The 22612-nt window shown below is 41.6% G+C and overlaps 2 protein-coding genes across 3 annotated transcripts in view; one reads left to right on the top strand and one right to left on the bottom strand.

Annotated features, from left to right (window-relative positions):
• The window catches only part of Ercc8 (ERCC excision repair 8, CSA ubiquitin ligase complex subunit), a 39109-nt gene extending 19133 nt beyond the window's left edge, over nt 1–19976 (bottom strand). Inside the window, exons 1-7 of one of the 2 annotated variants that reach the window (XM_032898920.1) lie at nt 19847–19976; nt 14892–14987; nt 9389–9490; nt 7632–7755; nt 4501–4582; nt 3214–3282; nt 1705–1771 (exon numbers count right to left, since the gene is read on the bottom strand). In XM_032898920.1, coding sequence (XP_032754811.1) covers nt 1705–1771; nt 3214–3282; nt 4501–4582; nt 7632–7755; nt 9389–9490; nt 14892–14987; nt 19847–19923 — 617 coding nt within the window. In that variant the 5' untranslated portion in view covers nt 19924–19976. The remainder of the gene's footprint in view (nt 1–1704; nt 1772–3213; nt 3283–4500; nt 4583–7631; nt 7756–9388; nt 9491–14891; nt 14988–19846) is intronic. The other variant, XM_032898921.1, reaches the window with a different exon arrangement.
• A 108-nt stretch (nt 19977–20084) lies between these two features.
• Ndufaf2 (NADH:ubiquinone oxidoreductase complex assembly factor 2) overlaps nt 20085–22612 on the top strand; it is a 109909-nt gene continuing 107381 nt past the window's right edge. Inside the window, exon 1 of the mRNA XM_032898919.1 lies at nt 20085–20265. Coding sequence (XP_032754810.1) covers nt 20139–20265 — 127 coding nt within the window. The 5' untranslated portion in view covers nt 20085–20138. The remainder of the gene's footprint in view (nt 20266–22612) is intronic.

Genomic DNA, 22612 nt, shown 5'->3' with positions numbered 1-22612 from the left:
TATCAGATTTTAAGGACAAAATTCTGCTTTCTCCAGGGTCCTATCACACTAATTATAACACACTTTCTGTTATTTTTCAATTGTCATCTAGATAATCAAGTAGTTAGGGAATCTCATTGTTTAAACATTTATTTATCATTAATTTGGGGTTTCTTGTTTTTTACAGAAGTTTGAAAATAAGGTTCATAAAGAAATTTGCTTTTTGTGGTCAAATTAGTCTTTGCTAAAAACTACATCTAATATCTTCTAGAAGCTAGACACCTTATTTTCTTTCAAGTGAAACAACAAAGGAACAGACAGAACATGAGTCAATTTCTCCTCAAAAATCTCATCTGGTAATAACATGTGCTCCCAGTCAGACCCACTCATCTATAATAATAGTCTTTAAAATCTATGTTACATTTATTTACACGTGTACATGTATGTTTGGGTGCATGTGTGTGCTTGTGTGTACATGAATGAAAGGAAAAATATCAGAGGACAACTTATGAGCTGGTTCTCTCCACCCCGGCAGGCTGGCAGCGAGCACCTTCCCTGCCATCTTGCCTGACCTATCTGTCTTCTGACAGCTACAGTCCAGTTGTCACTGTGCCTCAGTAATCACACACTTTTACCTCCTCAGGCCACCCACCCTTCCGACAGGTTTTTGAGTATATGATTTTTCTCTCCTTTTAGCAGGATTTCCACAGCTTCCATACGTTGAGGTACTTGTTCTTTATACACCAAACTCTCTGTCTGTGCCATGTGATGTTTAGATTTCTGTGGCTGGGCACAGCTGTAGTCTGTTTCTTGAACTGAGCACCTCTGTCCAGCAGTCCTTTGTACTGTAACTGACCATTCTCCCACAGCCTATCATTCCGAATCTTTACAGCCTCACCTCTAATCCATACCCACCCTCACACTGTCCAACCTCACCAGAGACAAGTAGTCCTGCTCTCTTCCTGTACTAGTTACTGAAGGTCTGCTGCTACTAAGGCATTTCAGAATGTTCTGTAGGCAGTGATCTCTCCTTCTTTAGTCTGTCTCTTTCTGAAGTTACTACCAACCTGTGTCTCTAGTACAATACTTGGAATAGGTGGTAGCCACTAAATACTAACAAATTAAATCAATAGATAAATAGGTACTTTATATCAGAGCAAAACTTCTGGGTTAAAGAAACTACTCCTAAGTGTGTCGTGTTATACTTCCATGTAGGGAAAGATCACAATTGTATTACTAGCAGTGTGGATTCTTTTGCTTTCTCTGGGTTCTGAATGGTGAATGTCCTCAAGATGGATATCCATGCAAAGGAGGGCCAGTTCACAGATAAAGCCTGCAGCATGAGCATGCGGACTTGAGCGTAGGTTCCCTGCAAAGCCAAGTGCAGCAGTGCGCTTCTGTAATCCCAGAGCTGGGAAGAGGAAAGCAAGCCAGCCGGCTACCTGAACTGATGAGTTCAAAGCTCAGTCAAGAGCTTAATAAATACAGTGGAGGATGACAACCCCAGTGTCAACCCCTGGCTTAAACACTCATACATGTGCACCTGCACACATACAAAAGATGCAAAGGATGTTTTCTTTGCTGATATGAACTGAAATTTACTGCTTAATGTTTCATTTTCTGGTACTTACTATATATGACAAAATTTGTATCTTATGAAAATGCAATTCTCAAATTACTTCTAATTACTAATATTAATATAAAACCAAATAAATTGTACTTTACCTTGCTGTTGCCAAGATATAGTCATAGCGTGGTGACCAGGAAACTGCCAATATTTCCTGTCTGTGACCTGCAAATACAAGTGAATGAAATATTTAAAAAAAAAAAATAAAGAAGAATAAGAAAGCAATAATTTTGCCTGACTCAGAAGCCAGCAAGCATAAATAGTAGTGAATGAATAAGATCACATCTTAAACATGCAGTGTCTTCATTTAAAGACCGGTGCCAGGTTTCCTGGAAGCCATCCCCCCCCCCCCCCACTCCCCCAGAGCTGAGAACCGAACCCAGGGACTTGCGCTTTCTAGGCAAGCGCTCTACCACTGAGCTAAATCCCCAACCCCTCCTGGAAGGTTTTAACCCAGGACTTTTACTGTAAAAGGACTGACTTCTATGTTGGAAAAAACACAATTACTTATTTGTATCAATCAGTCCACATCACTGAGGTGTCTATCATATAACAGAAATACATGGCAATAAAAATTAAGTATTTTAAAGAAATAAGAATATTTTACAGTTTCTTATAACATTTTAACAGAAAAAAGAAAAAGCTCTTGACTGAAAATAGCATGTTAACAGTTGTTTCTAAAACACTGAGATGACAATTTCATAGAATAGTTTTACCTAATGAACTATTCAAATCAGACACTGCATCTGCTAAACTTTTCAATCAATTGAAATTATTGATGATGATACCAAAAATGCTACCCACTGGGCTGCAGAATTGGTCAATGGTTAAGAGCCTTGCTGTTCTTGCAGAAGATTGGGGTTTGATTCCTAGCAACCACAAGGCAGTTCAAAGCTGTAACTCCAGTCCCAGGGAAGCCTCTCTGACACCCTCTCTGACCTCTGAGGACACCAGGCACGCTTGTGGTGCACATACATACATGTAGGGAAACACTCATACACATGAAATTATTACATAAACCTTTTAAAAAGATTACTTATCCCATCAAGTTGTTCTGATAAATTTATGTTTCTCAGAGATGGATTAAAATGTGCATTTCTGAGTTACATCCCAACATTTCATTGTTTAGAATTAGATGAAATAATATGGATAAAAATTATTGTATTTATATTAATGTACTTTTCCCAGAATTTTGCTTTATCACTTTTTTCCTAAAATATTTGTACTGAGGAGAAAAGATATTTAAGTATTAAGAACAAAGCTTCCTCATTAGCCACATTATCAAACAGTAGTCACAAGACATTTTTCATGACTCATTTTCTTTACTTGTTTAATGATTTTCATGTAGAAATAGCCCAAGGCTCTGAGTTGGATTTTCTATTTCCCATAGCTTTTGAGTTCCCCTTGTAGTCACTGTTCATAGAAATGTCTCAACAGCTCAGTTTTACAAGAATAATGCACAGAAGGACCTTTATTTCTCTGTTGACTTAACAACTAGCACAGAATGCATCAGTCATGACATTTACAAAGAATGCATTGTTAATAATCTTTCTTCTTACTCAACAGTTTACTCAAAGTAATAGTTGTTCCATATTTAACAAAAATACCCTGTAGAATGTGAGAACAGGATCCAGACTTTAAGTCACAAAGCTGTACCTTGGGTCCTCTAGTTCCAACTGTTAAAGAAAAAAAAAAATGAAAAGATTTTATATAATATTTATCATACATTATAAAAAAAATATCCCAGCAAACTGCCACTAAGAATCCCAGCATTTTCAGTTTCCCTACACAGAAATAGAAAAGGCAGGCCATAATGCATTTACAAACATCTAAACCGTCTGTCTGTCTGCGTTGGTTATGACTGAGAAATGGACCTGTGTGTGCACTTCTCTCATAGGAGAACTGTGTGCTCCATTGCCTACTGATCTTACAACAGCACAGTCTATATAGGTTGTAGGGGTGTGCAGAGACACCGAGAAGTAACTACAGTGAATATCACAAGGGAGCCTCCATAAGCATTCCAGGGGGATGTATCGTTCTCTGCCATGTTATCACATGAAATCACTCAAGTTCACGCTGTTGCTATCTCTCCAATTGCTAGGTCAGCGTCACAGCAACTGACCCAGGCTGAACAGATCTTGCTCTTATAGATGAAGCAGCTGTGGGATGCAAAGTGAGGCCAGATGGCTCATGCAGGACCCGGGGATAATGGAGTCCTGGGACCAGATACCTAATTACTAGGTTAACAGCTTTTCTTCTTTATATATAAATGTTTTGTTGTTATTGCGAGAGTCATATAAATACTGTTCACTTTCCATAACAGTGTTAAAGAGAAAGTTTTCCTCTTATTGTGTTAAACAGGAAAAATTATCAAATAAAAAATACATCTATGTAGTGAGTGTGTGTGTGTGTGTGTGTGTGTGTGTGTGTGTGTGTGTGTGTGTGTGTGTGAGAGAGAGAGAGAGAGAGAGAGAGAGAGAGAGAGGGACATGTCAAGGAGGTCAGAGGACAAACCTGCTGCAGTCAGTCTGTCCAAGGATCAGATTCTAGGTATCAAGCTTAGCAGCAAACAGCCCTACCCACCGAGGAACCACAGTTTGTTCAAGTTGCCATGTTTTGTCCATATAAAAATACCGGAAAGATTAGTGATTTAAAAGGAGTCCTCAGAGAACAGACATGGGCTCTCTGAAAGAAGCAAAGCAAAGGAGAAGAGAACGGGAGAGAACCGTACTCCCGGTCTGTGAATCCTAGGCGTCCGCACTGCTGGCCCCACCTGCACTAGGACACAGTGTTAAAGAACTCTTTACCTGGGTTAAAGTTTTTCTGGGTTAACACAACTAACTCTAAAATGGGCGAGTTTTCCATATGCTAAAAGGCAAAGGATGTGTACTCACCTGCTACCAGACAGTGCTTGGTGGCTGCTGGGGACATGTGATGACTGTAAACTGTTTCCTCAAAATTAAACACATCTGCAGCCTGTTAACCAAGAAATGTTTAAAAAAAAAGTAAAACCAAAGCAAGAATTCTTCTTCCTATAACTTAAACGTGCTCTTAATTGACTATTAGCAATTTATCAACTAAACCATGGCAGGTCCCAGAAGTTAAGGAAAGACAAGCCTCTGGCTCACCATTCCTCTCAGGCAGGCTGGCATCTACATCAATGAGCTAGCTAGCTCTGCCTCTCACAGCCACATGGCCTCTTTGCATCCCATGATGCCAATCACAGCCCCCGAAATCATAAATGACAGCTATCTGTACCCACAGGATTGCCTTTTGGCTTCCTTCACCAACCAACTACCGTAGGACTCTGGAACAAGCCCCTAGCATTCCCTCCTGTCTACTTTCCCTCTCTGGCTTGGACTGTAAAGTCCAACACATCCAACACCCCTCTCTGTGTCAGACCTCTACCCCAAAGCCTCCTCTTTGAATCTACCGCCACACTGATGTACAAAAGGGCCGGCAAGCTTTTCCTGCAGTTTTAATGAGCAAAGAGAGTCAGACATCTCTGCTATAGTAGTGTCAAAGCAGCCACTAGCACCTAATGAAGATGACTGTATTTTTTAAAAGATTTATTTATTTATTTATTATATATAAGTACATTCTCACTGTCTTCAGACACACCAGAAGAACGTATCAGATATCAGATTTCATTACAGAGGGTTGTGAGTCACCATGTGGCTGCTGGGATTTGAACTCAGGACTCTTAACTGCTAAGCCATCTCTCTAGCCCCATGCCTATATTCTTAGTATCACTTTATTTACAAGACATCCTGAGTCAGACTTGCCCACAGCTTACTCTTGGTCAGTCTCTGGTTTACTCAGTGAAACCCTGCAGTTAGCAGACGGCCTTACTAGAAGGGCACTCCATACGGACAGCCAGCCCACAGAGCAGATCTCACTAACTAGTTGTCTGCAGTATCCTGCAGCATCTCCAGCTCTCTCCACTGTTCACAAACATCCTTCCTCAATCACAACAGGTGATCAGATCTTTTAGTTCAAAGAGAAAATAAAAGGCCCTGAATCTGAGCTCTCCCAATCTCTTACGCAGCCAGTCATTTTTGTTTGAGCATTCTGTTCTTCATTTCCATGCAGGAAAGACATGCCCAGTTCACAAGCTCATTCTCTGCTTGTGTCCCGATCCCCTCAGCACTGTGGCCAGCTTCTGCCTACAGGCCACCAATGGGGTATCTCTGACTACTGTCCTTCCTGGCTCATTCCCAGCAGCACGGAAGGCTAAATCTTCTTCATCTTAATATCTATCCCCAAGACAAAATAAAGAAATATCACCTCTCAACTTTCTTTCCTCTTCTTCATATCAAATTTAGCAATCTTTAATCACCGTTGCTTCTTTTTCAGATTATTTGATTTAATTTTATGTGCATTGGTGTTTTGCCTGCTTCATGTCTGTATGAGGGTGCCAGATCCCCTGGAACTAGACTTACAGGCTTGAGTGAGATACCATGTGGGTGCTGGGAATTGAACCCAGGTCCTCTGGAACAACAGCCAGTGCTCTTAACCACTGAGCCATCTCTCCAGGAACGACTTCCATTTCTTAACTCAGTGTAATCTAAGCTTTGTTTCAGTATCCTTATCCACACACTCTTACCCTATCCCTGATGGCCTCGTTACTGACCAGCTAGCTGACCCACACAGATGTTCACCCCACTGTCCCTGTCCGTTACTTCCAAGGGTTTGTTGCCACTTCTTCTGTGCTACAACCCTGGTCCTTCTTAGCATTTTGTTCTACATAAGCTTCCTCTCTGCAGCTGAATGTTACTGACTCACAAACCTCTACTTTCTGTGTAGATTCACTCCCGAATCAGATTCAAATACATCAGTTCCTAGATTATCTCCAGATACATTTCTTGCAATCCCTTTGATCATAATAAACTATCTAATTCCCATTCCAGAACTGAGAACCATTCTTGTGTGTGTGTGTGTGTGTGTGTGTGTGTGTGTGTGTGTGTGTTACTGCGACTCTGAAATAGGGTTTGGCTCTCTAACTGCAGCGGCCTTGAACTCACAATATAGTACAGGCTGGCTTTAATCGCATGACTCTCCTGCCTCCTTACCCTCTCAAATGCTAGAATTTATAGGCATATAAACATGGCCAACTGCTACTCTGTCTCTCAAAAACTATCCAACTCCTGCCTTCTCAGTCTTTGCTGTACATAAAAAACGACGAGTGCAATGTTTATAAAGCTGAAGTTACTTTCCTAGATCTTTCTGTCTCTGAGAATCATCCTATAGGAGTCTAGATTCCTTAGCAGCTTTCAAACCCTTTGAAAAGAACTTTGCTGATTTTGCCAATGGGAGATTGGTTGGACCTCAAGATACCCCACTGTGATCAAACAGGAAGTTCATAACACGCACTTATTCTTTACCACGTATGCTTTGTTGGCTTTGTTTTTGTGAGACAGGGTCTTGCTACAAAACCCTGGCTGGCACAGAACACAAGAACACAGGAAACACCAACTCAGAAGAGATGTCATATTTCTATAGAGAGGTTTTACAAGTACGTAGATAGAAAGCTGAGAGAAAAGAGAGGTACTGAAAAATTTCACTAATTATCTCATAATTCTTATCTTTGATATATATTTTTTTTATTAAACTCTAAAAACTTTATTTTCCTGCGAGTTTTTAGATCAAGAGGGGAAAAGTCTAATTCTATTCCTTAGCTCAGAGTGTTCAAATAATAAAGGTATTTGCTAAGGTTTTCTGTGCTGATTATGTGCTAGATATTTTATGTCTGTTAAGCCACCTAGGATGGATGGCACCATTCTAGGAGGTGCCATCTTGCTGTCTCTTACAGATGAGGGCACAGAGATGCAGGGTTCTTTGGCATTTGTTCACTGTCAGAGAGCTAGTCAGCAGCAGTTAGTTAACCAGGGTATAACTCTCCTTAACTCTCCTGCACTTATATCTAACACTCAGAACATCTTAGCAAAAGCCCATCTAATACAGTTGAAGACTCAATTTTCCATTATCCTACAAAGCAACCTGGAAGGGTTGTTAGTGTTCTTACCTGCAATGTGTTTGTATCCCATACTTTCAGAGTTTTATCAAATGAGCTGGATGTGAACATGCCAGTGTCATGAGGATACCACTGAACCGTCTCCACGCTGTATTTGTGGACATCAGGATGGCTTCTACAAAACAGCAACCAAGACTTAGAGACTTCAAATCTGGGGTGAGTTTCAAATGTATGGTTATGAAAAAGAAGCAGGCTCAGGGAGGAAAATAGGGATTTTGATGTTAACATCACACATCCTAGTCCTAGCTGCTCACATGGGGAGAAAGATGTCTAGGCAGCTCGAGATTCAGTTCCCACTGTGAGATGTGGAGGCTTGCCTTCTCCTGAGGCTCACCACGTGGGGTATGCTTACTCCTGCATTATATTGTATTCTGTGTGTGTGTGTGTGTGTGTGTGTGTGTGTGTGTGTGTGTGTAAGAAAGAGAGAGAGTGTGTGTGTGTATGTGTGTGTGTAAGAGGGAGAGAGTGTGTGTGTATGTGAGAGTGTGCGTGCGTGCGTGCGTGTGTGTGTGTGTGTGTGAAGAAAAGCTTTACAGTAGACTGCCAAAGTGCCTTTTTGTGAGACATACCTCAGATCCTATCTTGCCACTGACTGTCACCTTGTCTGACAGGCTGGTATTGTAGCATGCAGCTTCCTTATCTGGGCAGTACCACTAATGAGTTTTCTCTCCTAGTGGCCTACATAGCACCTTCCTACACTGTGAAAGCTAGCTAGCTGGGAAGACACTTGCAGGTCAGTTCCAGCTTGATTTCTCAGAGTCCTGCAAGCAAGCTGTACCGTGTCTTCAGCAGTAATGCCTTACCATCTAATTAACTGTGGGCAACCAAGATTAATAACAGTAGCCTAGGGCCTCCCAGAGTTGCAACACAGTATGGGACCTGCTTTTTAAGAGGCTTGAGCCATGTACACTTTTTCAACCCTAATCGAAAAGGAAATTAAATTCTAAAGTGCTGACCTTGAACTCAGAGATCTGCGTACCTCTGCTTCCTAGTGCTGGGATTAAAGGTTTGTGCCACTACACCTAGCTTTAATTTAATAATTTTAAAATCTGATATCTGAGATTAAAATTTAGCATTAAGTTTATTAAATAATGAAATATATACATATTTTATGTTTGACATATATATATATCCCCCCCAAAAACACGGTTTTTCTCTGTAGCCCTGGCTATCCTGGAACTCAGTTTGTAGAATAAGCTGGCCTCAAACTTGGACATCTGCCTGCCTCTGCCCCCCAAGTACTGGTTTAAAGGCACTGAGTATGACATCATTGTCTGGGCTTACACTGAGCTAAACTGAGTTAGCAGACAGACAAGAAAGAGGGGCATGTGCGTGTGCTGTGAGAGGACTGCCTGCATATTTATGCACCCTGTTTTTAATCTTTTCCCCATTAACACCAGTTGAAAACTTAGTCTGCATTTATAATTAGCTGAAAGATTCATACATGAGCCTTATACTAAGTGGTATTAATATCATAGCTACTAAGATATGCTCTGTAGGTACAGAACAAAATGACACAAAAGCCTTTTTAAAAATTCATTTGAAACCTGACACAAAAACTGTTTGGAGGAAGTCACATGACAAAAATATATTGAATTTTGATTGTTTTCAAGAAACCATCAAGAGATATCCATGTCAACTGAAATTCTGTTTACACCATGCATATGACTGCTACTTTCACTGTTTCCATTTGATGCAAACGATACAAACTGTTTACATATTCATGAGTTACACTTTCAAATACACACCTGCCAACGGAACACACTGCTTTACATGTGTAATAGGGCTGTCTGCTGGCGTTCTCAAGGTCATAGAGTACAATCACACCATCGGAACCACCTGACAACATGCTGACAACAGAAAAGTCACATTAACCACTGTGGGAAGTCCACCTACTGATGATGCCTTCATAACCGCATGCCTATATGCCAGAAGTGTTAAGACAGCAAGTTCAGTTAATTCTAACAGACTTCAGTAAACATTTACAAAAATACAGTTACAGAAAAACTCAACTTTTGATCATTTCAGGTTTACCTCTATGATTGCAAAAAGATGGTAGGACAAGATGGCAAAAAGAATGTAAAAGATTACGGTATCACTTTAAATGTCTTCTTAAATCTGCCAAATGAAAACTGAATTGGTCTATTAGCAACAGGAGCTATGGGTTCCTGGGCAAGTTATAGCACCCAGGAGCCTTTGGACATTTGCAAAAATAGTAATGAGGAAGTGAGGGAGGGCATTTCACCTAAATGATGACGCTGACTCGACAGTAAATGGAGGCTGGCTCCCATCCCTCTGTATCATTTGTCCCCAGTACGGACAATGCAAAAGACACTCGGCTAAGGAGCTGTGTACTTGGCATGCTCCCCGACCACTGGAAGGTTTCAGTCTGGCAGGAAAGACTGTGTGTTAGATCTTAAAGTGTAAGTTGCAACTGGGGTCATCATGGCAATAAGGTACCTTTATTTTAGCTTGAAGTTTCAAGGATGGCATCCTTGATAATAATACTTAAACTGGTACCTGAAGGAGGAAGGGAAGGCAGCCAGCAAGGTGCATGAGAGCATACTCTATTGTGAAGCCTGGGAGGGAGAGGGGAGATGAGAGGCCTAGGGGTTGTGTCCTCCATCTGACTTAGGAGCAAAGGACACCAAAGGGGCAAACCTGTACTTAGAATCAGTCCATTACATTGGAAGAGCCTGGAAATGATTTGACTCAAAAGCTTTGTAAGATGATTTCTAAACAATCATGGAATCATATACTTGTACTCTTAGTCCATCACGTACATTACACAGGACCCCGAGTCTGCCCAGGACTGCTCTTAGCTTGTTGCAGGCTGTTTGTTCTCCAATTATGATTTTATTTTTTCCTAACATTACCCAAAATAATCTTCGAATTTAAGCTGTAACATGTAACTGACTTGCCCATCAGCCATAATATTTTCAAATTAGAAAAAGCAACAGGTGGTAAGCATGAAGCAAATTCAGAACAAAGTCTACAAAAGGGAGGGTTTTAATTTTCCCACAGGTTGGAATACATCCTATTTTACCTTCAACATTGTCATGGCTTCTGCAGTCCTACCCTCACTTGGAGTATCATCCCTTCACATGTTTTACAAGATGAAAATCTCCTTGGGATCAAACTTAACTGCAAAAGTTTAAGACATTCTGAATTTTATTCCAGTATTACACAAAATACAGGTGCCCAATTAAAACCCGGTGCACCTCATCGGCAGGCTCTTCAGGACGTCTGCACAACAGGACCTCTCCCAAGCACAACTCCCTTTCCTCCCTTCCGTTCCCACTAATGCAATTTTTATAGTAATCACCGACTTCTTTTTTTCTGAATACTGCACAATTCACTGCCCAGAAGTCTGTCATAAATACAAGAGCTTTGCTCTGGATCGTCTTAGATGGATACAGACCTTCAACTCACCTTTGTGCTTTTTAGTTCCCTTGACCTGTTGTTTCTTGTGATTTATCCTTGGCAAAAGCAGGCCATTTGCTCTGCAATTTCAGCCTTAGACTTTTAATCTTTACTTATAATTTCTTTATTGTGATGTTATCAGCAGCCAAGCCAATACCTCGATCCACAAAGTTATACAACTTCATGAAGTATTGCTGTTTCCTAGAATTATTGGTCATCATCGACACTTAGATTTCCGTCCCCTCTGGTTCTTGTGGCTATCTGACTTCAATTCAGTGAATACCAATGAAGGGTTAATGAGTGCAGACTCTAAGAATTCCTGTATGCTGACAATGCCTGCCCATTCGGCTTTGAAGATCAGTCCGAGCAGATGTAAAAGACTTAATTCTCAGAGTGTTTTAGATTAAAAAAAAATTCTTCCTTTGGGCAAAAATCCCAAAGTCAAATTCTGGTGACAGTGTGATCCGTTCCCTTACACACCACATTGTAGACCTTACTTCAGTAACCAGGCTTACTCAATTACATTTCCTGTTTATTCTGCTTGCTCGTGTTGGCATTCTCCGTGGGCTCCTGTTGTGTGCAGGATGGGTCCTCCTGGACTTCACTCTCTGCCTTCCTGCCTTCACTTCCTGCTCTTCTTTTCCTTTCAGAGGGTTGGTGCTGGGACTGAACCTGTGGCCTCACATACGAGAGGCAGGCACTGTACCACTGAGCCACAGCCCAGTCCTGCCCTTCCCTTTCCTTCTGATCTTTAAGTTCTCGGTGCTTTTTGCCTTTGTTTCTAAGGAATTACACCCTGTACTGATTTGCTTGTGTTATTCGTGCTTTCATTCATTTCTGAAATTTTTTATTTCTAATTTTTTTCTTGGGTTTAATAACCTCATTTCTGAGATTCTTAAATTTGAATTTACATTATTCTTCCATAGATTCTATCTTCTAAAATTATTAAGGGGAAGGCTGGGCAGTCAGCAGGTAAAAGGTGTGCCACACCAGCATGACAATATGAGCTCACACACACACACACACAGACGTGTGTGTAGATAAACAGACTTCGTCAGTTTATGGATGACCTCTCTGGCATGATGCCACTGTCTCTTATCTCTTACATCTTATGTCCTACTTTTGCATGTTTTCTCTATTCTTTCAGAATGGAGTCTGGATTTAGAATAATAAACTTTTATCTTCAGAAAAATATTCCTTCTAAGTTGTATTTTCTTTCCTTCTGATAAGAAACCTAAACCCTAACAGTTTTTAATAAGAGACTTTCTGATTCTGTTCATGGCTTCCCTTTGTGTGTAGTGCCCCACACTGCTTAAGCTGGAGTCTACTTCTCAGTGTGGGGCTCCCGTCTTCACACGGCTCTGGTCTATCAGTTCCTAGGAGCCACTGCAGGCCAGGCTGAGCTCCCCCAGGCTCACAAAGGCTGTGAAGTCACCTGCCGCTGGTGTCTTACGGACTCACTGCTGGATCACTTGGCTCTTGGGGAGCAGTCAGAGCAGAGGCTCTATGTTTTGCTCACTCTCCTTCTTCTGCGTGCACATGCTGACAGCACCCAGATCTGCAGTCATCAAGGTTTGTCCCCTACTCACATTAGGGATTTGTGAAGACACTTCATGACCTGGTGACCTGCCAGGGGTCAGCCTCTTGCTGTCATCTCCTGAGAGCTGAGATGACAGGTGTTTGTCACCACTTTACCAATGGAACTACATGCTTACACCTGCTGGGTTTCTGTTTCTCTACCAGTACTGCAAATGTATTACCAATGTAAAACAGACGATTACTTCTAGAGTTGTTTTTTTAAATTGAATTTAATTAGTGTTTACAATAATGTAAAATGTTTTTTATTAAAATAATTGCCAAAAGTTTTCTTTTGAGTTTATTTACTGGATGAAAACTTAATCATTGAAATTAAATGAATTTGTATTTGGTCCCTGACACTAATATTATTTAACTATGAGGTTACTATTCTGCTAATCATGACCATATTAAAAAGGTAGGGTGCTATTTTTATATAGAAAAGAAAACTTACAAAAGATGAATTAAAAGAATTTAGAAGATATAAACATTTAAATCTTCACAGGGGCATGCAAATATATTCTATGTAACTGAACCTGTAAAAATTCAGTTTATGGACAGTCTTCCTAAAATAACACCTATTTTGGAATTGAGTCTAGTCTACCAGATCTTTGTGCTCTGATTCTGACTATGGTTTTAGTGCTTCTGCTTTGTGTTCATGGTGGATGAAAAAAACTAACATAATTCCGAACAACTTATGCAGACACTGTTTTTTCTTAAGGAAAAGAAAATACTTGGTTTTCAATTTGACATATATGTTCACCTTTATTTCTTCTTGCTACTAAACAGTATGTTTTAGCAAAAATGAAATACGCAGTTGTAGCTTTTACCAAGTATTAGCTACTGTGCTAAGTGGCTCAGACTTTAATCAGATGCGCATAAGAACGTCTTTATCCTACACTCCCAAACATATTTCACACATACATAAACTGTAACCCACCGGTTCTTGTTGACTGTCCCTCACAGGGTACATAGCACTATGCCAATGCCCAGCCCATACACGCTACTGTACTTTCCCCACTGGCACCAATGACCAAAATAAACCGGCTCTCCCTTGTTCCTTGGGTTTGCATGTGTTTTATCAATGAGTGCCCCTCACCTGTCTGAACAGGAAATATTATGTTAAGCCTTGGAAAGCTAGGGAAAAGAAGAATTATTGTGCCATCTTTTAAATGCAGCCATGTGCTAAATTGAGACCTGTTTTGGCCTGTGTTTTCTTGTAGACTATTATTATGGAAAAAGGGGAAAGTAGAGTGCAAGTCTGCCACACCCACCTGGCTTATTTTAATATAAACAACAGTTTACTAGGGAACAAAAAACCAGGGCAATTGCTAACTAGACCACAACAAGAGAAACTACTTCCTGTAGGTTATTTTAATGCATGATCTAATTATAGACAACACAAGGTTTGATCTCCTTTTATTTCCTTCTAGTGCTGGGGCTTGAATCCAGAGTCTTGTTCCTGTGAGGTGAGGGTCTATTAGTGAACAACACCCTCAGCTCCGGAGAAGGGTACTGAGCCCACATTCTAATAGCCTTGTGTTCTCACATTCTGTTCTAGACTGAACCCAGATCTTGTGCATGCAAATCATACTTTTGCCACAGAGCTGCACCCACCCTCCACACCAAAATCTTCCGTGTGAATATTGTGGTGTGCCAATGCGTGTGATGTGACAGGAAGCTGTGAGCAGGGGAACACATTCAGCTAGTGTAGGCAATGGGGTCAAACGAGCATGTTTTCAATAAAGATTTTCTCAAGTTCTTATGACAAGTAAGTTAAGCATGATCATTCCAATAGAACAGCTAAGACAAGTTGAAAGCTTGATAGGTTAGGTAAATTGCACAAGGTCACAGAGCTGATGAGTAAGAAACTCAGTGAAACTGCTTCAAACCTCGTTGGCCAAACCCAATTCTACCTTTTATATTCCACTGCCCATTAGTCCTTGAGAGGAACAGCTATATTTCAGAAGAGCACCTAAACGCATCCCAGCACTTAAAAGCCTTCTGTATCAAAATAAATTCCTGGTTTATTGATTTAACATGAATATACTTATGCCACATTTGGAATATTGATCTGATGACATTTTGTGTATTTGATTTTCTGTTCCTATTTTCAAATGAATAAATGCTTTTTCAACAAAAACTACAATTTACAATTTTAAAAAATATTTTTAAGAGCTTTCTACTAATCGATCTGGAAAGGCAAGATTCTTCTGCACCTCACTTAGAGAGAGAAGTGGCGCTGTAACTTACTATCGTCCTTCGACAGGTTCAATGTCCAGAGTGTTGACTCCGCTGCAGTGGACTCTTTCAACATCCCTGTCTTTGTTTAACTCCAGGCCCAGGACCCTTCACAAATTAAAAAGAGAAAACTTATCATAAGAAAAAAGTTTAATACAAACAAATTCCCTATTTCCCCAAGATAACACAGATTATCACAAATACTGCAAGTCTTTAGTTTCTTACTTCATTTGAAGGTGTTCAGATTTGTAAACGTAAACCTCAAAACAAGCTAACAACCACATGCAAAGATTTCACTGGAAACGCTACTTTAAGTTTCATTTAAGCCTTCCTACTGCTGTGATCCTTTAACACAGTCCCTCATGTTCTAGGGACTCCAACCATAAAATTATTTTTACTGCTGCTTCAAAACTGAAATTTTGCTTGTTATGATTCATAACATAAATATCTGACATGTAGGATATATGTAACCCCTGTGAAAGGGTAGAGACCCACAGGTTAAGAACTGCTGATTGAAAGTTTGTAAGTGCTTAAAAAGGAAAGTTAAATTCCAATAAACTCGACTGACGACACCTAGTGGATAAAAGTTTGAATTGCACAATTTAAAGATTCTCTTCGATGTTTCTTTAAGACTAGAAATGAAAACGATAGTCAATGCTTCAGTTTAAATGAAGTGAATTAATTTCTTTTTCTCATTAGTGCCTTGACTGTTTCTTAAACCTATTTTTAGTCTTCTGAAGTCTGCTTCAGGCCCAAACATGGAAATGTGAGGTATAGTAGTAACCAGAGGCCAAATTTGCTGGCTGAGGACCAAGATGGGTTCCACATGTTGGAAAATCACAGCAAAGATAGAAGTCAGGAAGGACTCCTCACAACTGTCTAAGGTCAGGACACTGGTAGCACACACCTTTAGCCCAGCACTTGGGAGGCAGAGGCAGGTGGAGCTGATTTTGAGGCCAACCTGCTCAGCAGAGAGAATTCCAGAACAACCGGGGTTACAAAGAAAACCCTATCTCCAAAAAACAAAGCAACAATAACAGTTTACAAACTCCAGGACTCACTCTCCAGTGGAACAGGCATAGATCTAATCCTGTGTACCCCGCAAAAGACTTTCAAGACTCAACTAAGTGCCACTTATACACTGCCTGACCAGTGGGTGGCACGCACCTCAGGCAGACCTAAAGGTTTTGAAACCATAGCCTAAAGAGGTAAGAACTGCAGCCCAAATCTGATCTGATAAATTACTACTGAAACAAAAACATCCACACTCTTTGTAAAGAAGGATCCTGAGCCTAGTTCAAAATCTTTAGGATGTAATTCAGAATTATCCTGCATATGAAGAATTACGGGAATTTCAGCTTCCATAGGAAAAGGAAATCCTGAGGAGCCAAAGCTGAGCTAGCATGGCTTTGGAGTTATGTGAGGAGCACTTCACGGCTGCCAAGGCAAACGATTTGGGTAGACATTAAAAACAGTGCACACTCATTTAACCTAACAGACTCAGTAGTAGATGGGAACTGACCAAGCAATTACTAGTGGACACAAAGACAGGGTAATTGGACTTTCACAAGCTAACAACACAATGGGGACGACTGGGGAGAGGGGGTTACAGAGCTTTAAGGACCAAAGGAATAAGTGAGATAGATCTAAGATTAGTGTAACCGGTCCAGAAGGAGCGAGAAGGGACACAGGGCAGGCAAAGCACTGGGAGAAAAGATGACTGACAATCTGACATAAATCTACAAACCTAGAGGAAGCAGATGCTGAGGAGAGTGAACCTGGAGAAGTTCATGTCTAGATACATCACAGCCAGACTGCTGACAACTAATGACAGCTTTACAGCAACCGAGCAAACCGTCCATGTGTCTACAGAGAAAGAAAATGATTTGGATGGCAGCGTTTCCCTCTAGTGAGAATTTTGATTTCTTAAAAACATCCAGTTATGTTGTATGAATACACTTTTGTTTTAATCCCAGGTGTGGGATATGGGGCTACTTCAGACTGTGCACAGCGGCTCACTATGATTCTCTCATGCTCTAGGAGGGGTATGTTTTTTGCCAGCTGCAAATAGTTTATGTTTGGAGTTCTGGGGACTTGAGAGGGTCTAAATTCGAGGACCCCGAGAGGGCCTGTGGCCTCTGTGCTGGATATGCTATTGCTGGATTGCTGGACTGTTGAGTGGAGACATCCTGACGAAGGAAACTGGACCTGCTCCAAGGAACCAGAGGCCAGTCATCAGCAGGAAGTCTAAGGAGGTCTGACCCTCTTGTTCTCTCACCTCCTCTCTTCTACCTAGTGTTGGGAGCGGGGAGTGGGGCTGGAAGGGATTGGTGATTGGTAAATAACAGTTGGAAGGCTGGTAGATAACAGAACCCAATAAAATTGCCTAAGAAAGTAGGCCTGCATCTCTGCAGCCATCGGATGTACTCAAAAGACAAACAAATGAACAACCACCAAACCCTTAGCAAGTCACCTTCAAACAGAGGGAGATGAGATAAGAAGGGAAATTAGGATATTCCAAGAGAAGAGAGCAAGAGAAAGTAAATATCTGGAGTAAACAGAACAGACCACTCTTTTTTTTTAAAATGTTTGATAATTAAAAACAATTATAATGCTGTCTGGTGGGGTATATATATGCTGTTTGCAAATGCACTTATATATGCCAACAACATAGAGGAAGGAAAGTAAACGTTACTATAAAGTTTTTAACATTCCAAATGAAGCAGTAAAATGATTCTCAGTAAACAGGTTATACAACCACTAGTAAAATGTAGCATATAGTACATACACACATATAATATATAGTTTTCATATATACTGTATACATATTACATATAAAAGAGACAGTTAAAATTGTGACAGATATATTTAAAATAGAGAGCTAAGTAATGTCCAGATAAGGCAAACGAAAGCAGTCAAGTGGAACAAATAGGCCACGAAGCAATTAGTAGGCTCATAATCATACTGGAAACAAAATGCTTTTGGAGGGGCTGAGAAGATGGCTTAGGCGTTAAGAGTGAGCACTACTCTCTCCGAGGACCAGAGTTCAGGTTATAGCACCAACATCAGGCAGCTCACATGCTTCTAACTCCAGCTTCAGGAGAACCAATACCATTTTTGGACATGCACATGCACGTGTACACACATATACACACACACACACACACTCTCACTCTCTCTCTCTCTCTCTAAACAGTATGTTTACTCACACACACAAACACACACACATTCTCTCTCACACACATTCTTTCTTACACACACATACATTCTCTCTCACACACACATTTTCTCTCTCACACACACTTCTCTCTCTTTCTCACACACATTTCTCTCTTTCTCACACACATTCTCTCTCTTTCTCTCTCTCACACACACATTCTCTCTCACACACATATGCATTCTCTCTCTCACACACATTCTTTCTTTCTCTCTCTCTCTCTCTCTCTCTCTCTCTCTCTCACACACACACACACACACACACACACACACACACACACCCGCTTTAAAAAATGCTTTCGGAAAGCTGTTGCCTGTCCGTGAGCTATGTTCTTCTAGCTGGGCTGCTATGTCTGGTTTCAGTGGGAGAGGAAGCGCCTAGCCTCAAGGAGACTTGATGTGCCAGGGTGGAGGGATACCCAGGGGGCCCCTCACCCATTCAGAGAAGAAGGGGAGGAGGGTTGGGAGAGGGATTGTGGGAGGGGGCAGCCAGCAAGGGCCAGTGGGCAGGATGTAAAGTGATAAGTAGATGATGATGATGGTGATGGTGATATGCTTTTGGAAAACTGTTGATTTCTTAGAAAGAAAACCATTATTAAGTTGTTATGAGAGACAAACAAGCACGTATATCCACACAAGAACTGGAACATGGATTCTCACAGTGGTTATAAACAAAAGCCCCAAATGGGAACAGGTGTCTGTCTACTACAGAGTGGTAAACTGCCAGGAGCGCTGCAAAAGGGAAGGTATGACACAGTTCTGCTACTTAATTAAGCATGGTCAGGCCATTGATCCCCATGATCCCATGTGCTGACGGTTGCTGTTGCCCCAAAGTTGGTCGACTGTTTTTCCTTCCTCCCTCCCCCCCTTCCTTCCTTGGGAATATACTTCCCCTCCCCATTACTCAGAGCTAATTAATGTTGCCTGTGAGTGCTGAATGTACTGTTTATTATTCATTTGTCATTAACGGATGACAGGGACAGCGGACATCTTCTCTGAATAAAATAGACCTTTCCAGTTGTTTAGTTACAAAAATTAATGAGAATTTAAAAATAACCTCAGTACTGTATTTTAACAAATCAGGAATCTTCACTGAAGCCTGGTATATATTAATTTGCTACTGTAATTTAACTAAATGCTAAATGTCAACATTGTTCAAATTCTAGTTACTAAGAAATACCATAAAACTGAAAGCCAAAAAGTTGCTATTCCATGTACAAATATAAATATTCCATCTACTATATAAATAGCATGAGGTTGGTGACTTACTTACATGCCTTCTTTCAAAATCTGTATGGTTGGTTACTGTGCACCTGTTATTCAATTTAAAAACACATTCAAAGCAAGTCTGTCCCTTAGTGATAAACCCACATGAAATTTCACAAAAATAAAGGCATTGGTCGACAGAATGAAAGTGCACTAGAGAAATAAGCAGTGGAACGCAGTGGGGTTAGCTGGCCGTGAGAATGTTCACAGTACTGACACTGGAGAGAATGCCGTCAGCTTTCTCCTGGACTGACAGTTATCTAAGTTGACTCCCTGGTTACTTTCAACTTTATTCGTCACGTACCCGGCAAGCACACTTATTGTGACCTGGGTTTCGTCTTCATACCTCCCGTACACACGCACACGTGTGTCTTCCTCATCTGGCTCCTGCCGACTTCATCATCAGCCCAACCGGTCCTGCCACCCTAACTCCCTGCTCCAGACTCAGTTGGCACCGTAAGAGGAAAAGACATGGCGTGCCTTACCTCCGTGTAGACTGCGCTCTACGCAAGCGAAGAGGGTCCTCCAACCCCGACTGTCGAGCGGACAAAAAGCTCAACATCTCGGTTCCACACACCGGCTTGAGGCCGGGATGCCGCCATGACAGAGCTTGGAACGGATGCAACAACACGGGCTCCCATTGGCCAATTAGCGATGTGACGTGACCAAAGGAGAGCGGCGTTACTGGGGGGCTCCCCGCCGAGCAGTGGGCGGGGCTTCATGTAGGCGTGTCCTCCCGTCGTGGGAGAGCCCTAGGACCTTGAGCTGCGCGCAAGCATGAGCTGGTGGCGGGGAGTGGTGCGCTCTGTTTGGAGTGCCTTGTCCAGGGAGGTAAGGGAGCACGTGGGCACGGACCATCTGGGGAACAAATACTACTACGTCGCCCAGTACAAGAACTGGAGAGGTGAGAGCGAAGAGCGGCTACCGGTCGCTGCGCGTCCCGGGCGGGTGGCGTCCGCCGTACTTTGGAACCGGGCCTCGGGTGTCCTGTCCCGAGTCCGAGGGCTTGGCGGTTACCTTGGGCTACGAAGTCTGGACCCAGTCTTCCAAGAGCTGCCAGAGGGTCTGGGGACAGCGGGAAAGGCTTTGAGTCAGTGCCTAGCCTTGGTCTTCAGACGCCGGTTGTGCGCAGAGTTTACCTTTCCCGTTGGCGCAGCGGCTGGGTGCTCTCCCTATCTGTCGCCGCCATCCTTGTCAACCTAGAAGTTTCCGAATACACTGGTCCTTTCTAATTAACAGTTTCCCCTATCCCTTGCAAGGAGTCTTGAGTCCCAAGACCCTGTCCAGGTTGATTTCAGAAACGTCTATGTAAAGCTGTTTTCAAGAACTGGAATGGTTTAGTTAAGAGGTGTTCTGTTACAACCAGGCGGTGTTGGGTCACGCCTTTAATCCCAGCACTCAGGAGGCAGAGGCGGATGGATCTCTGAGTTCGAGGTCAGCCTGGTCTATAGAGTGAGTTCAAGGACAGCCAGGGCTACACATAGACCACCCCCCACCCCAACTCCAAGCAGGCCACACAGTGTCTTTTATTTTTCTCTATTGCTTCTGTGTACAAAGCCTCAGAGAAGTTGGGTCAGAGCTTAAGTGCTGACTCAAGCATCTAAAGCACAAGTCAGTTATTCTCACCTTGTCTCTGTGGTCTTACATGAAAGAGATAATAGTAGTGTCTGTCCCTATTGGGGCACTGTATTTCATTCATTTCTCACAATATTAACTATGTTAAATTGTAATATAAAACTGTTTTACTTAGCTTTAAGAAAAGATTTATTAACTGTATGTGTATCGCCTGCATGTATGAGTATACACACTAATTCTGGTGCCATAGATGTTGGAACTGGATTAATGATAGTTGTTTAGCCACCATATGGATGCTTGGATTGAACCTGGGCCTTCTGTAAGAGCAGCAAGTTCTCTTAACCTTCTCTCTTGGCCCTTTTTTTTTTTTTTTTTTTATTATTAACTTGCCATAGATGTTTCGGAACATCCCTCCCCCCTTCCTTATGGATTAATGATAGTTGTCTTTCACTAGGGGTTCAGTCTTAGCCCCAGGGCTTCCCCTTCCACTGGTGCTTGGATATTCATTGAACCTGGGTCCTTCCATGTATAGTCTTTGGAGTGGCTTAGTCCCTGGAAGTTCTGGTTGGCTTAACCTCCGAGCCATTCTCTCCTGTTCTCCCCCCTTCAGTGGTTTCCTGCCTTTTCATCCGTAAAACTTACTATCTTTCTGATTGGGTTAGCTCCTCCCAGGATGATTTTGCCCCTGAGCCATTTAGATGTACCACATTTTCCCTTAGCCCTTTTCTAAAACTTACTATCTTGAACGTTTTTTGCCCCCTGAGCATTTAATTATGCTGCCTCTGCTTCCTGTATCCAATCAACCGCTGATCTGATTTCTGATACTATGAATTGGTCTGCATTTTCTACAAGTTTAAAAGTGAAAATATATTTTCCCTTTAGATTTTTTTCTGGGTCTTTTATTTAGGATAATTATTTTGAAATTCATCTTTATGTGTATCAGAATTTTAACCTTGATGTTAATGTTCTATTGTGTGTAATGTAATGTATATAGTTTTTCTTACCGGCTCTCCTGTTCATAGATCTTTGGATTATTACCAGTTTTAAGACTGTCACAAATAAATGATTAATATCCGTGTAGATAAGGCTCCTATAGACATAATGCTTTCATTTCTCTCTTTAAAATGCTTACCAGGAGAATGCCTGGACCAGCCTGTAGGCATACATTTCACTTGATGAGAACAGAGCGGCCCTGGTGGCCCATGCGCCTTTAGTCCCAGCACTCAGAGGTAGAGGCAAGGGCATCTCTGAATTTGGAGCCAGCCTAGTCTACAGAGCAAGTTCCAGGATAGGTAGGACTGCAGTCTCAAAGGAAAAAAACCAAACCAAAACAACAACCACAACAAATACAAACCCCTAGAAAAAGAAAGAAAGAAAAGAAAAGAGAAGGAATAACTCAGTGATCCATTTTGCATCCCCGCCAGCAATGCTAAAGGGTTCAGCTGTTTCACATCGCACCAGCACTTGGGATGTCCACTCCCTTCAGTTTAGCTAATTGGTTTATGCAGATATCCAATTCTTCTTTACTGTCCACTTTATTACTAATAAGTTGAGTTTATTCTTAATTGTTTTCAAGGACTGAGACTGGCTAACTGGGTTTGAGCACTTGCTCAGCAATCAGGAAGTTCTGAGTTTGAATCCCCAGCACTCAGGTACAAAGCCAGGAATGACTGTAT

Source organism: Rattus rattus, chromosome 3 (genome assembly GCF_011064425.1).
Source record: "Rattus rattus isolate New Zealand chromosome 3, Rrattus_CSIRO_v1, whole genome shotgun sequence".
NCBI lineage: Eukaryota > Metazoa > Chordata > Mammalia > Rodentia > Muridae > Rattus > Rattus rattus.
Note: the sequence above shows the minus strand (reverse complement) of the source record. Positions and strands in the feature narration are given on the sequence as shown.